The 15233-nt window shown below is 47.7% G+C and overlaps 1 protein-coding gene across 1 annotated transcript; it reads left to right on the top strand.

Annotated features, from left to right (window-relative positions):
• Positions 1–425: 425 nt before the first annotated feature.
• Positions 426–4643, top strand: LOC135827907 (uncharacterized protein K02A2.6-like). Its single transcript, XM_065340345.1, has one exon. It carries the CDS (start codon positions 426–428, stop codon positions 4641–4643), a length of 4218 nt encoding a protein of 1405 aa, XP_065196417.1.
• Positions 4644–15233: the final 10590 nt, after the last annotated feature.

Below are 15233 nucleotides of genomic sequence, written 5' to 3'. Positions count from 1 at the left end.
AGTCTGATGTATATGGCATACTTCCGTATATGGTGCAACTCCCGCACCCCGTATGCACCCGCCTAGAGCTCCTGCTTCCATATGCGCTCGTACACACTTTCCTTGGTGTTCGTACACACTTCCCTTTTGTGTTCGCACACTGCTTGGAATGTTGTTCTTCGTTTGTTGTCCTCCTTGCTAGTTGTGAATAAACTCTATCTGACACCACATGGCGCAGTGAACATTTCGTCCTGTAGTTTCCATTCTGTCCACACCAACCTAGTTTGTAGTGTCTTACCTGGCCCAGTAGCAGTGTAGCACTCCGTTGGATTTGGATTAGATTACCCTGCAGTTAGTTTGTTAGTTCGTTTTAGATAGGAGTGTTGTTCAATTTCTTTCGTAGGACGTAGTCGTGTGAGCTGTCACAACGAGCATTTGTGATCAGCATGGCGAGCAGCGATCCCGCAGCACCTTCTGGTAATGGAGTGCCTGACGTTGCCACGCTCCTGCAGCTCCTGACAACTCAGGCACAGGCGTCTGCACTGCGAGATCAACAGTTTCAGACCCTGATGGAAAGGATGTCCAACCAGACCAGTACTAGTTCTACAACCCCACCCGCACCCAAGTCTGTGTCCGCAGAACGACCAGTATTGTTATCTACTGCCACAATGGCAGAATTTACCGCTTGGGAGGAGGCCTGGCGTGACTATGCGCAATGCCAATGTCTCGCCAGCCACGACCGCCATACACGTATGTCAGCGTTCCGCCAGGCCCTAGATGAGGACCTGCGCCGTTTCATCCGAGAAGGCATTATTGCCTTCCCGGAAGACGCTGACATTGCTGATGCCATCCCGGTCCTCCAGCAGTACATCCGGCGGCAGAGGAACCCGCTGCTCGACCGAATCGAATTTTACAAGAGACGGCAGCAGCGTGGGGAATCATTTGACTCCTTTTATACGGCCCTCCGTGAACTGTTTCACGCGTGTGACTTTTCTGGGTGTTCAGTATGTCATAACTGCAACCAGGCGATGTGCAACCCCTGCAAGGCAGGCCTGTTGAAATTCAACAACGACATACTACGTGACCGCATTGTGACAGGCGTATTTGAGGACGACGTGCGTCACAAGCTGCTGGCCCTCCAGAACTTGGATCTGGAGGCAACCGTGAAGCTCTGCCGTGCTGAGGAAGCAGCCTGCCAAACTTCCTCTGGCATTCCCTCCAGTGGTCACGTGCACGCAGCTAAGAAATCATCTTATAAACAGCAGAAGGCGAGCCGTCCCGCTCCCGTGAAGTCCACACCAGACAAGCCCGCAGGTGACAAGTGTCCCAGCTGTGGTCGCAGTCCCCACACCAAAGGCACATGTCCTGCGAAGTCACGCAAATGTAACGGATGTCAACGTGTCGGACATTTCCAGTCCATGTGCCCGCACAAAGGCAAACCAACAGCATCCGGCAAAGTCGGCCAACTTAAGTTGCAACGTGCCTCTGTTCGACATGGTCTAGAACTCAGTGTCCACACGCAGCTCAACACAGAACCGACCGCCGAAGCCATGACATGGATTCCAGACACCGGCAGTGATGTAGACGCCATTGGGCCAGCACATCTTTCCCAGCTAGGTGGCTTCCCTGAGAACCTTGCCGTCGATTCCGACACTGTTTCAGCAGCAAACGGCACCTCTCTGGTTAGCCTGGGAAAGATTTCTGCCACGCTCTCCATTGGCTCAGCCCAGCACACCACGGTACTTCATGTGTATGAAGACCTCGATGAGGCGTTGCTGTCATGCCAATCTCTCCGTGCTCTTGGCATTCTCCCTGAGTCCTGGCCGCGGATCTCCCGTGTGAAGTCCGAACCCAGTAGTGCAGACATTGCTGATGTTAAGGCTCAGCTGATGCAAGAGTTTGCTGATGTATTCGATGACTCCCAATTGAAGCCCATGGCTGGTCCTCCCATGGAGATAAAGCTTCAATCTGACGCCACACCAACTCGTGTTAATGGTGCCCGCGCAATCCCATTCGCATTCCGAGACCAGATAAAGTCTCAACTGGACGATATGGTGATCAATGGAATTATCGAGCCAGTCACTGAACCGTCAGACTGGTGCCACCCGATCGTCATCGCAGATAAGAAGTCTTCTAACGAGAAGCGCCTCACCGTTGATTTGCGTAAACTCAACGACCAAGTCTGCCGACCAACACACCCAGCTCGTACTCCGCGTGACGCCGTGACAGCTATTGGTAAAGCCCGTTTCTTCACCACACTCGACGCTCGTCATGGGTACTGGCAAATACCCCTGTCCGACGACTCGAAGCCGCTCACGACATTCATCATGCCCTGGGGTCGGTATCGCTATTGCCGCAACCCTCAAGGTCTGTCCTCAGCAGGTGACGAATTCAACTGCCGCACAGACGCAGCATTTGACCGCCTCGCTAACTTCGTCAAAGTCGTTGATGACGGCCTAGTACATGACGTCGATTTTCAAGACCACGTCACCCACGTTCGTGACGTCCTTCACCGTGCCCGTGAGCATCACATTACGCTCAGCCCACACAAGTTTGTATTCGGTGCTAGTGAAGTACAGTTCTGCGGATTCGTTATCAACGCTGATGGTTATGCCGTTGATGGTGGCAAGACATCTGCCATTCGCCAGTTCGAAGTGCCCTGCAACCGCACTGACCTCCGCTCGTTCTTCGGTTTGGTCAACCAATGCAGCGACTTCACACCGCGCATTGCTGAACTGAGTGAGCCGCTTCGCCCACTCCTGAAAACCAGCAATGAGTTCGCCTGGGATCAGCAGCACACCATAGCATTCGAAGCCGTCAAAGCCATCCTGACTGAGTCACCAGTGTTAGCTTTCTTCCAGCCTGGCAAGCCTCTCCGTCTCGAGACTGATGCATCTGTGAAGAATGGCCTCGGATTTGCCCTGTGGCAACAGCATGATGACCAGCAATGGCACCTCATCCAGTGTGGAAGTCGTTTCTTATCTGACGCTGAAACAAGGTACGCTGTAATCGAGCTCGAGTGCCTCGCAGTCGTCTGGGCAGTGCACAAGTGCCGCTTGTATCTATCTGGTGCACAGTTCTCACTAATCACCGACCACCGTCCGCTTGTACCGATTATCAACAGCTACACCCTTGACCAGATTGAGAACTCTCGTCTACTCCGATTGATCATGAAACTTCGTCCGTATCAAGTGAAAGCATCGTGGCGTAAGGGTTCAGAGCACGTATTCGCAGACGCCCTCTCACGACATCCTGTATCAATCCCGACTAGTGATGATGAACTTGGAGAAGATCCAGCACTGTCCTGCCGCAGTATCCGTATCTGTCTACTCCAAGATGGTCCCCAGAGTCTCCGGTTCGCTAAGCTCCGTGCCGCAGCAGCATCTGATCCTGACTACCAGATGCTACTCGGGTATATCCAGAACGGATTTCCCTCCGCACAAAAGCAGCTGCCCGAGCCCCTTCGTGCGTATTGGAACGTGCGTGAACATTTGTCCACCGACAATGGCATAGTCCTGAAAGGTCTACGCATAGTCGTCCCAGCCTCTCTGCGTGCGTCAACGCTGATCGACCTTCACGCAGCCCACCAAGGTCTGACCCGTACCAAACGACGTGCCCGTCAGACAGTGTATTGGCCCGGAATGAACAGTGAGTTAGACACGCTAGTCCGCAGCTGTGATGCATGCCGTGAATTTCAGCCGTCTCAGTCTGCCGAACCGCCCATTTCTGACCGCAAGCCCACTTTGCCATTCGAAAGTGTTAGTGCTGACCTTTTCTGTTGCCAAGGTTGCGAGTATTTGGTATTCGTCGACCGTTTAACCGGATGGCCATGCATAGCCAAGCTTGGTCACTCAGCCACGTCAGCTGACGTCATCCGTCATTTCCGCAGGTGGTTCCCAGATGTAGGCGTACCACAGGTCATTTCAACGGACGGCGGTCCTCAGTTTGCGTCTCACAGATTTGCTGAATTTTGCGAGCGCTGGGGAATCCGTCATATCAAGTCGTCCCCTCACTACCCACAGTCGAACGGACATGCGGAAGCAGCCGTAAAGGCAATGAAGTACCTGGTGGAAAAGACTACCAATGACGGTAATCTAGACACCGATGCTTTCCAGCGTGGCCTTCTCGAGTGGCGCAATACTCCTGGCACTTCGGGAAAGAGTCCTGCCCAGTTACTGTATGGTCGCCCACTCGTCTCCTTCGTTCTCGCCCAATGGAGCCAGTTCGACTCCCACTGGCAAGACACCGCATCTGACATGGATGATGTTGATCGAGTAGACCAGCCTCCCAGTCAGCCTCACCGAGAGCTCCCCCACTTGTCTATCGGGACGCACGTTGACATTCAGCACCCGAAGACAAAACGGTGGTCTTCCCGCGGCGTTGTCGTGGCTATCGGTGACCACCGCGACTACTACGTCAAGCTACCGAGTGGACGCGTATATTGGCGCAACCGTCGCTACCTCCGGCCGTACCGTCCTCCTACTCCAGCTTCAACAGCCATGCCTGCATCGTCTCCCGCACCCGACGCTGCACCACAAGCAGTCCCTGTGACTCAGTCGTCGCCACAGTCAACTGTTCAGGTACCACCTCGAACAAGCCAACGTCCCCGGCGACAGAATGTCCCCTTTAACATTATTTCAACGCGTGGACAATCGTACAATTAACATTCGCTCTGTTCAGTTGTTGATGTCCATTGTACCTATTCAATTGTCATTCCCATTGTTTCGCAGTTGAAAACCTTCATGTATATAATTTTTGCAATTATCCCTTTTACAAGTCTGTTGGAAGTTGCTGCTGCTCCGCGACATGTCATTTGCTACGCACATGCAATTTTCACATTATTTTTTGTTGATTAGATAAACACTTGTACGTTTTTATCTTAGGAGGGGCATGATGTATATGGCATACTTCCGTATATGGTGCAACTCCCGCACCCCGTATGCACCCGCCTAGAGCTCCTGCTTCCATATGCGCTCGTACACACTTTCCTTGGTGTTCGTACACACTTCCCTTTTGTGTTCGCACACTGCTTGGAATGTTGTTCTTCGTTTGTTGTCCTCCTTGCTAGTTGTGAATAAACTCTATCTGACACCACAGAGTCAACGAACAGAGGTTCAGCAACGTGAAGCGAGCCCGGGACCGATCGGTGGTGATGAGGAGAATGACACGGAGGACGACACTGAGGATGAGTTGGAAGATGAGACGGGGGACGAGGTTGCGGTTGGTGGAGACGAGGAATCGGATGGTGATTGTGATCGTAAGAAGTCTGCCGTTTTTCTTCATCTGTTGTCTCACCCTAAGTGTCTGCAGGTGTATGATGATTTTAGTTTTTCTGTTCTTTGTCGTGCACGGTACGCTAGTCAGTTGAAAGTACTTGAGGCTGTTTGTATTCGTTTGCATAAGCCTGATCTTTGTAAGCAGAAGAAACATGTAGTTGCGTTAAAATTGTTTTCGTAGGTGCACAGCATGATTGTTTGTCTCACTACATAGTTCTAGCGTTGCAATTAGTTCCTCACCCCTGTTGCACTTAGCTCTCACTTTACGTCTATTGTCTCACCTTCCCTCATTCTATTTTTAGCACTTTGTTTTGTTCTCGTAACACATTATTGAATGTAGATAAATTATTGATTTGGCATGGTTATTCTTCAGTCACGGCTTTCCACTGATGATTGTGACAAGAAAATCGATTTTGGTAAACCTTCATGACTTTGTTGTAGTGTGGCGATGGCAGCAGAATTTGTTCTCTTTATAGCTATTATAAATTGTTGTCTCCGCGTCGATTATTTATTTATTATTATTGTAAACCTTTATTTTAATAGCTACTTTTTTTTCCAGCCGTGCTGCGACCCACAGTTATTTTGGGAACTCGTGGCCTGGCACGAGGAAAACATGGATGCAGTGAATGGGATTTTCGGTCTTTGACCCCTGGTTAGCTGATCTACTCACCACCGCTTTAGGGGCTCCATCTGTGCACTGATCCTTGAAGGACGGTAGCGAGGTGGCGTTCTATTTATCCATTGTGCAATCGACTCTCGACTATGCCAGTAACGCTTATCTGCACTGTCTCAGCGCCACCCTGTTCAATAAAATCGTGACGGTCAGTCACATAGCAATGAAGAAAGTTTTTGGGTTTGACCGTATGATGTCTACTGAAATTGTTCTCCGCAAATATCATCTCTATTCTTTTGAACAGCGCACAAATCTTAAACTCTATGTTTTCGTGTACCGCTGCTTGACCCCACATCTTGCTAGTCCCCTTCTCCAATCCTTGTTCCAGCTTAGGGCTGCTGTGCCTGGACACCAGGCTCGCACGCGCGGCCAGGCACAGCGCGCATTAGTTCTTCCGCCTGTTTCTACGCAATATGGCATGCGTTCTATTTCTTTCCTGGCGGCAGACAGATGGAATGCTCTTCCCACTGACTGCCGTCAGGCCCCGTCTCTTACTCTGTATGTAAACATGGTAAAAATTCACCTAGGGTTCCCAGTAAAAAGGCAACGCCTGTTGGGACTCCCCTAGTAAAATAATAAAATCTACTACTACTACTACTAGCGTGCCTACGGATGCGGAAAACTCGGTTTCCCGCCGAGTCTCACGCGACCCGTGAAATTTATTATTACTATTATTCATTGATGACTATCAGGATGACATCCAGGAGCGATCAAGGAATACACGACTGACTTTAGGAGAAGTCTAAAAAAACTCCCCCTGGCATAATGAGGGTCAGAACGGGGTCCAACACCCATACGGTTCAGATGGTCCCAACGGACCGGGGCTCTACCAACCGTGGATGGTTGTACACTGTAGTTTTTATTTTATTAATTTTTACATGTTTAAATAGAACACAAACCTACAAATCATGTTGAAAGACAAAAAGTACATTGGACTGGCTAGGCGCTACCCACAATGCCAGTTCAACTAACTGTACAAACACGTCGTCCCTATGTTCAAACGCTGGCGTAGGTGTTCGACACTGTACACCATCACTAGCTTTGTGATAGAGAAACAAAAATGAGAGGAGACAGAAATTACTGGCACTGTGAGAGCTAAACTAGCAAGAACTGCTGGATAAGAAAATCTGCCATTTACTGCTGTAATGATTGTGCATGAAAAGGGTATCTTTGGTAACTGAAAAGTCTGTATTTTTTACTATATTCACATGCCCAACTAGTAAAATTTAATGATGAAAGACAATGCTACTGAGGCTAGGAGTACAGTAGAACAAACGTGACAACTACTGATTAGAGGCTGCACCGAGACACAGCAGCATGCACTGATGGTGCACCGATGCGGCGATGGTGTATTGATAGCTCTGCGCTGCCGACTTGAGGTCTGGGCATCACGGCCAAAACAGGCACCAAAAACAATAGATACAGCAGCTGTAGATCTACGTACATGTACATGTACATGTTATTATAATAACACGAAACTAGTTCGGACGTAAGGAGTAGTCTCCAATCCCCCTAGGCCCTAGCATAATGAGGGTCAGAACCGTGTTCAACACCCATATGGGTCATATGGTCCGCAGGGACTGGGGCTCTGGCAACCGCGGAAGGTTGTAGTAAGGTCACTGTTTCCGAACACAGTGTCCTCCACCTTGTTTCATGCTGCCGGCAATCTACTTACATGTACATGAAGCTACGGTTCAGCAAAATAATAAGAAGCATGAAGGCATAGGTCACACCAGGTGCGGTAGACACCCACACACTACAGTGAACGCGGTGCACACACATGTATCCATGCGCACTGGTCGCAATTTTGCCCCGAATAATAATTATGGCGAATATGCAAAGAAATACATGTATGCGAAACATGACATGGAAAAGAGTCAAACTACTGCAGCTTAACCCCATGAGTTCACTTTCCACTAAAGACACCAGTCACTCCTATGGAAAATGCATGCACATGGCAACATTGAAACTGAGCGAAAACATAACACATGGCAGAAGAGACTCGAAATGTTTTAATGGAACAGCCAGAGTCAGTCCGTACAATCCGGAGTTTGAAGACTCCAAGGGATGAACTTAGTACATCAAAGTATTATTGAAGTACAATCTCAAAATGTCAGCCGCAAGACAACCAGCTTCCTACCCAGGGATTAGACAGCACATCTAAGGAAGACCACTATTCAAAACTTGCCTACATGTACATGTACATGCACAATGATGGTGCATCTTGACAACCATACACACACACACACACACGCATGCATAAACACACAAACAAACACACACACCCACACACACAGAAACACACGCACACACACACACCTGCAAACACACACACACACATGCACGCACACACATAAACAAACACACACACACACACAATGGATTTGTTGTCATTCAGAGCTCATACCCATTATAATCCTACAGACAGTAACTGGCTCTACCCTTGATGTAAGTGAAAGTCACAGTGGCCACCGTGACCCAGTCAACCTAGTTACATTATGATGACAATGAGGGCATGGCTACAAGAAACACGACTGCTTCAAACCTTCTGTTTCCTTTCAGATAAGCATCCACCCACAATTAATTCTGCCAATGCCGAACGTACAGTTGATGTTCCATGCCAGACTAAGTCCGCTCCATGTGAGCTTTCAGAAGCTCTTTCAATGGGCCAAAGCAATCTGCTGAGAACGCCTGATTGATGCTACGTGGAAGCTGATAGTTTCCAAGGAGGCTGACAGACTTCAGCTCTGGACATGTTTCCATCAGCTTTAGGCATACTGGTGCGGTTACGTTGCAATAATGTAGCTGCAAGTGACGGAGGCAAGACAATTCTCCAGCAGCAAGGCTGTCACCGATTACCAAATTCTTGACTTCAATGGATTCCAATGATGAACTTGAATGTTGGATGAATGCTGTGAGGAATGGCTCGATGTTAATACTCCTCCATAGTCCACAAGGGTGGTGCCTAGTATGCAGGTCCAGATATCGTAAGGATGGCAGGCAGATTCCGTGCCCTACCAGATAATTCATATCCGCCCACATGCCTGTATTCCCAGACAAGGTCAACCGCTCAAGGTCAGCACATTTCTCTAGCCAGTGGAGAACACGCGTGGTCCCGATCGGCATTGGGAAATTCCATCCGAAACGATGCCAATGATCCAGCGAGGAGTCGCGATCAGGTTCCACTAGAGTGCATGCCTTGAGCTTGGCCAAACCAGCCACGTCATGTGGGACATTCCGTCGCCTACAATCAACTAGTGTCAGATGGCGTAGATTAACGCAGGTTCTCACTAGAATCGTCCAATCCACAATGAAGCCGTCCAGCGAAAGAAATTCCAGAAGAGGCATGTCCGCTGCGACATAGTCATTGAAATTCAATTGAATATGATGGGCCGAGGAACTCAGGATCAGCGACAATTTTGTCAGATTCTGCAGAACATCTGGCCTACATGGCGGAAAGTGTTGGGCTGTGCCACATTGAAATGGGTGAAATGGGTGAAATGGGACCATGTGTGCGAAGTGCAGGTCTGAAGGTGGCAGTGTCACTGTGAATGCTACAAGCTCCTTGCACCTTTTCAGCAAAGGATCTATGTCCGCCATCTTACTCACAGAAAAGCCAGAGAGGTCCAGATGACGCGCATATTGCAAGGTGTTATTCGCCAGCCAGGTTACTGCGGTCTGCGGAACACGTGAAGGGACATTGGTACGTTTTGACAAGGCAATGGTGCGCCAGAGGCTGGGTGTTAGACAGACTTCACTCCACAGACTGCAGACTCTCCTCAGCAACATAAGAACAGGCAGACATCCACCCTCTAACTTTATGACGTCAGAGAATATTTTCACCCACACTTCCCGAGGAAGTCTGCACCATTCGGCTGTACTGCGGACGTGGCTGCAATTTCCTTGGGCAACACTGTCTGACTCAGTTTTCGACGAGCTGCCCACCGAAGCCTTGCCAGTCGGAGTCTTAGCTTTTTCAGCTTGTGCCGGCGGCGTATAATCTTTATCTGACTCGTCCTCGACCCCGCTGCCGTTCGGGCTGGATACGAATTTCCTCTTCTTGGGCAAATGCCACTTACGACCAGTTTCGGTGGCCTGCATTTTACTTGCTTTAGCAAAGTAGGATTAGAACATATTGGCGGCAAGGCTATCGTTGATGAAGCGATACAGTAGCTAGTTACACGAAGTAACAGTTAGTTATGACTACACGCAACTGACAATCTGATGCTGTTATAATTATCGATTGTGAGCACTAGTGCACTAGCGAGGTTCGATTTTATAGCGAAAAGAACAGAGCTAGCGTAGATCTAGATCTAGATATGTCCGTCACGCAGACCTACTGTACGTGTGGTCTGATTTGAGTCCAGGCTACAAGTTGTAGGCTATCTAGCACAGTATTATTATTATTATATAGTCTACTGTACAGGAGGAGTACTGCAGTACGGTACAACTTACTACAAGTACCAGAAGTACTGTGACTGTCTTGGCCGTGCTCTGCCGATGTACTCCGTCTGGTGTAGACCAGGTGTGCATTGTTGTTGTCGTTGTCATTGTGTTTGTTTTAGGGGGGTGGGGGTCGATTCGCTTCGCCCGTTGTGTGGATTAGACAGTTATCTGGCGCAAGTCTTGATCTGTCTCATTCAGATCCTGTTCGCTATCGTTGCTATAAGTATAAGTACAAGAGAACATCTGTGGGTGCACATCCAGTGCATTTGCAGATTTGCGTGTTTCTCTTGCGACGGGCGTGTACATGGTACAAGTACAATCAGTGTAAAGTTAGTTAGATTGGCAGCATGAAACAAGGTGGAGGACACTGTGCTCGGAAACATTCACCATACTACAACCTTCTGCGGTTGCCAGAGCCCCGGCCCCTGCGGACCATTTGAACCATATGGGTGTTGAACCCCGTTCTGACCCTCATTATGCTAAGGGGAGTTTAGGATCAACGTCAACTACAATAATCAAGCCACATATCTGCAACGTCACGAGGGTAGGGGCGTGCGGATAATGCTCGAAAAGGTGGCAGATTCTGCTCGAAAAGCAGTGAAATTGGGCGAACCATACAAACCTTATGGCGGGCAATTCCTTGAATTCTGCTCCATTTCTTTATCCACATACCAAACATGCATAAAATTTACCAGAAAAAGTACCGAATTCTGCCAATTTTTCTGCCGGCATTATCCGCATATGCCTACACGAGGGTGCTGGCAAAAGTCGTACAACTAGCCCTTTCCCAAAGGTGCTCTTTTAATTCGCACTTGTTAGTGCTTTTCGCGTCCCTCAAAATATGCTGAAAAAGTGTTGTTTTTTCACGGCTGAACGTAGCGAAAGAGTGTAAAAAACGTATTTTTCACTCACACACAACAGAGGCGAAAGGCTGTGTTAGCTGTAACTTAAAGTTTCACGCATCGAGCGATCATCAGACAGCAGCATTCACTATCGAATTCTCTACGAGCAGGCCTAGATATTTGATGCTAGTGTGGAAGTTAGTGCATATGTGCGAAGTGAAGACGTGGCATTGGGACAATGGTATTGAGTTGTTTTGTGAGAGTTAACGGATAAAGGTGAGAATAGAGGCGATAACAGGGCAGTGTTACCGAGTCATTTCACTCACCATTTTTCTGTCGTGCTCTGCTGCTCTTCCACTGCGCAACTCTCCCCCACCTGCCATCGTGGTCTTGTATTCCTCGTAGAGCGTAGAGTTTTCCCGCCCTCCCTCCCTTGGGTCCCGTACGTTGTTGGGCTTCCATTGGGTGCTGTTTTACTTGTTTTCCATGGCATGCTTTGTTTTGTGTGGTTCTGTCCCGAGGGTCTGGGGTTTTTTTGGTTGTATGATTACTCCTTTCTGCTTGTTTCTCTTCGGTTTTTCTTTTGGGTGTGACTGGCAGTGGGGTAGGTCCCATATTAGTAGAAGGGTTTTTTGGCCGCAAGGCGAGTTTTTCGCCCAGCCCGGTTGAGCGGTAGTGGCTGGAAATTTAGGGAGTCGGATTTTCAGGCGCTCCCCCACTGGCCAGTCACCCACACCAGGACATTGCTCTGCTCGTGTCTTGCACTGACATATCTCTTGCTGGCCGCCTTGCTCTTTATTACTTCTGGCCTAGTTTTTGGCTAGCGTGTGGCTGCGAGTGTGGTGTGAGGGAATACTGAGTACATTCTGTGAGTACATTCTGGTAGACCACTACCCCATGTACAACCCGGTTGCTATGTGAGTGAAAAGAGCTCGTTTTTCAGTGAAGCATAGCCATGATACATGTACAATGTACATGTTCAGATATGAACCGTAGCTGAGAAATGAATACGCACTCTTCCATTATTTTACGGGTCCATGAAAGGCAAAACAGGAAGTAAAAGTTCAAAAAAACCACTTTTTACAGCATTGTGTACAAAGTACAAGCTTCACCAACTTATTGCCCCCCCCCCCCCCTCTAAAAAGCGGCGTGCCAAGGCCTATCGAGCACTCGAAAACTGTGATCGCATGCACGAGCAAACAGATTTTAGCACTTTTTCAGCTGAAAAAGCTCAAAAAAGCGATATTCACCAAAAAAACGCAACAAAGGGCGAAAAGAACGGGCGTTTCCAAAAAGGGCCAAAAAGGCGAAAAAAGGGCGAGCACCTTAGGGAAAGGGCTGCGTGCATGCAGCCCAATAAAAACGTGATTTCTTGGACTTGGAGCAAAATTCTGCACACTTTCGCGCTTTTTCATGATACAAGTTGCACATGTGCACACGGTCTGCCCAGATTCAAATACATGTACGATCGTACAGTGCTGCCAAAAAATGACAGCGTGCAACAAAATATCTTTCCTTGCAAGGGCAAAATTTCCGGCTGGTCAGATCGAGACAAAATTTTCAGAGATTTTGCCGCTATTCATGCTCTTCTAACTGATGTAGCACTGGATACATGATGTACGTCATGTACATGTATAGTCGTGTAGATCGATGTGCCGTGCAGTGCACGCATGCGGCATGGAGTGTATAGCTTGCACTGTTTGCATCCATGCACGTACAAAGTAGTTTTTATGACCTGATGTTTGTTTTTTATATTTGTAGTTCTATTGTTGACATCTTTTGTCTTTTCTTTGGGTTAAAAGGTTAACTTCATCCACGTTTTCTTATTGCCTTGTATTGGAATTTGCCCATAAAAATGGCTACGGTGTGATAATGCATTTTTTATATTTCGTGTTTTAACATTATTTTCAGAAAATTGCTCTTACAATACCTTGCGTTTTATATTCATAATATTGTTGCCCGTAAAAGCGGCTTGGTTACATGTACATGACATTGTACATGTATCCGCTGTCCGATCCCGGTTTGATAACTGATGGCGTGACACCGACACTGACAGGTCACCCAGTTTCAACGGTTGCAATGTCGAGCCATCTTGCACGCCCTTCCATTTCTGGATTGTTTTTTGCTTTCCGTTTCCCCATTATTCCAAAGGATGCTGTGTACGTGTAGCTCTGACATTGGTACTGTGCACTGGGCTACTGTCTGGAACTCTTGAGGTAATCATGATTTAATTTGAAGTGAATCTTTGCAAGTCTGTGGTCAATTAGCAATACCGCCTTCTCTTTCCTGCAATACCGCATTCTCTTTCCTCTAAATTCAAGCATTCTCTCTATCAGCATTTTCGCCGATATATTCATTACATGCGTGCCGCGGGGATTATGAAAAATATTCTTCCGAGGACCAATCCGTGCACTATCTGTACATAGCTCGACTTGTCAGGGGTCAGCGCAGCCATCATGGTACACAGTTTTTGGCTTTCACACTTTTTCACCACATTGTCTACACCTTTCCTTCTGTTCTCTTTGATTTCAAATTTCGATTTTCATCATCCTCCCGACACCCCAAGTCTCTTGCCCATCCACCAACTGGCAATTACTTCGCTAAATCCTTCCTTTCCCTTATCGCTGTTGCTTGGAATAAACTTCCTGCTGATATACGTTCACTCGATAGTCCCACGCTATTTAATCGCCAGGTAAGGAAGCTGTATGAAGTTTACCGCTTCTTAGGCTCCGGCGGATTATGCTCGCGAAATCATGGGATTATGCTTTCATGGATTCTCGCATTATGCTCGTAAAATCCTCATATTATGTTTTGGCACCCGGGGATATTATATCGACTTTGTTGTACTTATCGAGCCCCAAAGTTCGGAAATTTGTGCCTTTTTTCGTACTTGCAAGTTGCAAGTGGCCATAAGTACAACAAAATACATGAGTATCCCCATATAAAAGGTGTCCATGCATGTTAGAGATCAACATGGAAAAGAGAAAACATTACTTCTTCTATTCATTACTTGATTTCTTTTGTAATTCAGTGAAAATATTATTTCATTGCCAAATTCGTTTGAGTTACCTTTGAAAATTATCATGTTCAACTGTCTTCGTAATCATCATACTCGTCCAACCGATGTCATTCTCATTCATCACCCTGCGCATAATCAGCTCATCGCTCCCGTAGCTCCTCTTCTCCTTCCATCATGACCGAACATCAACTATACATCAATTTAGAGCAATATCCATAGCCTGCAGTCATATCATGGTTGCTAAAATCCCGAGGTCATGACTTCGTAACATGCATACTGTACAAATGTAATGTACATTATACCGGTACATGACATGTACACGGAGGTTTGCGGACTACCTGCCACTATCTCGTCCGCCCCGGAATACCTGATGAAGGCCGATTCACTCGCATCTTCTGCTACATGTACTGTGTCAGTGTGAGAAAGAACTTTGAAGAAAACGAGTTCGAGCATACAATACTGTATTGCCATGATTTATACCCTGCTTTTCATTGAAAACACTATCCGCATGACCTCCGAACCCTTTACCATGCAGACCACCAGCACTGATCAGGTGCATTGTACACAATAATGTATAGCCTACATACTAGAACTGTGGTATAATCGTGTAGTTATGCTCCTACCTCCTAGAGGATGCCAATTTATGCTCCAAATTTTCAACCACCAAATTATGCCAATAATTATGCCGGCATAATGGAAATTTACAGCTGACCATGTTTATGCAATCAACGGAATTCCGCCACCTTGCAGTTGATTTTCCCCATTGTGGTGATATTGTAGCACCTTTCCCTGCATGGGTCTTGGTACTCAGGCTGCTAGTGCTGCTGTTCGCACCCTAGGCCCTGCACTGCGGTACCTCTGGCGCCTTGCACATAACACATTCACATGTCACCTTTCAAGCCGCCTTTGCAGCCAGCTTCCCTTTAAAAGCCATTGCGTTTTACTGATGATTCATTCTCATCTTTCGAAGAGTTGGTCTGCCTTGAGCAGGACACAAC

Source organism: Sycon ciliatum, chromosome 12 (genome assembly GCF_964019385.1).
Source record: "Sycon ciliatum chromosome 12, ocSycCili1.1, whole genome shotgun sequence".
Lineage (NCBI taxonomy): Eukaryota > Metazoa > Porifera > Calcarea > Leucosolenida > Sycettidae > Sycon > Sycon ciliatum.
Note: the sequence above shows the minus strand (reverse complement) of the source record. Positions and strands in the feature narration are given on the sequence as shown.

Excerpts from the sequence above, each read along its gene's own strand:
- LOC135827907 (XM_065340345.1), top strand. The coding sequence starts at position 426 with ATGGCGAGCAGCGATCCCGCAGCACCTTCTGGTAATGGAGTGCCTGAC.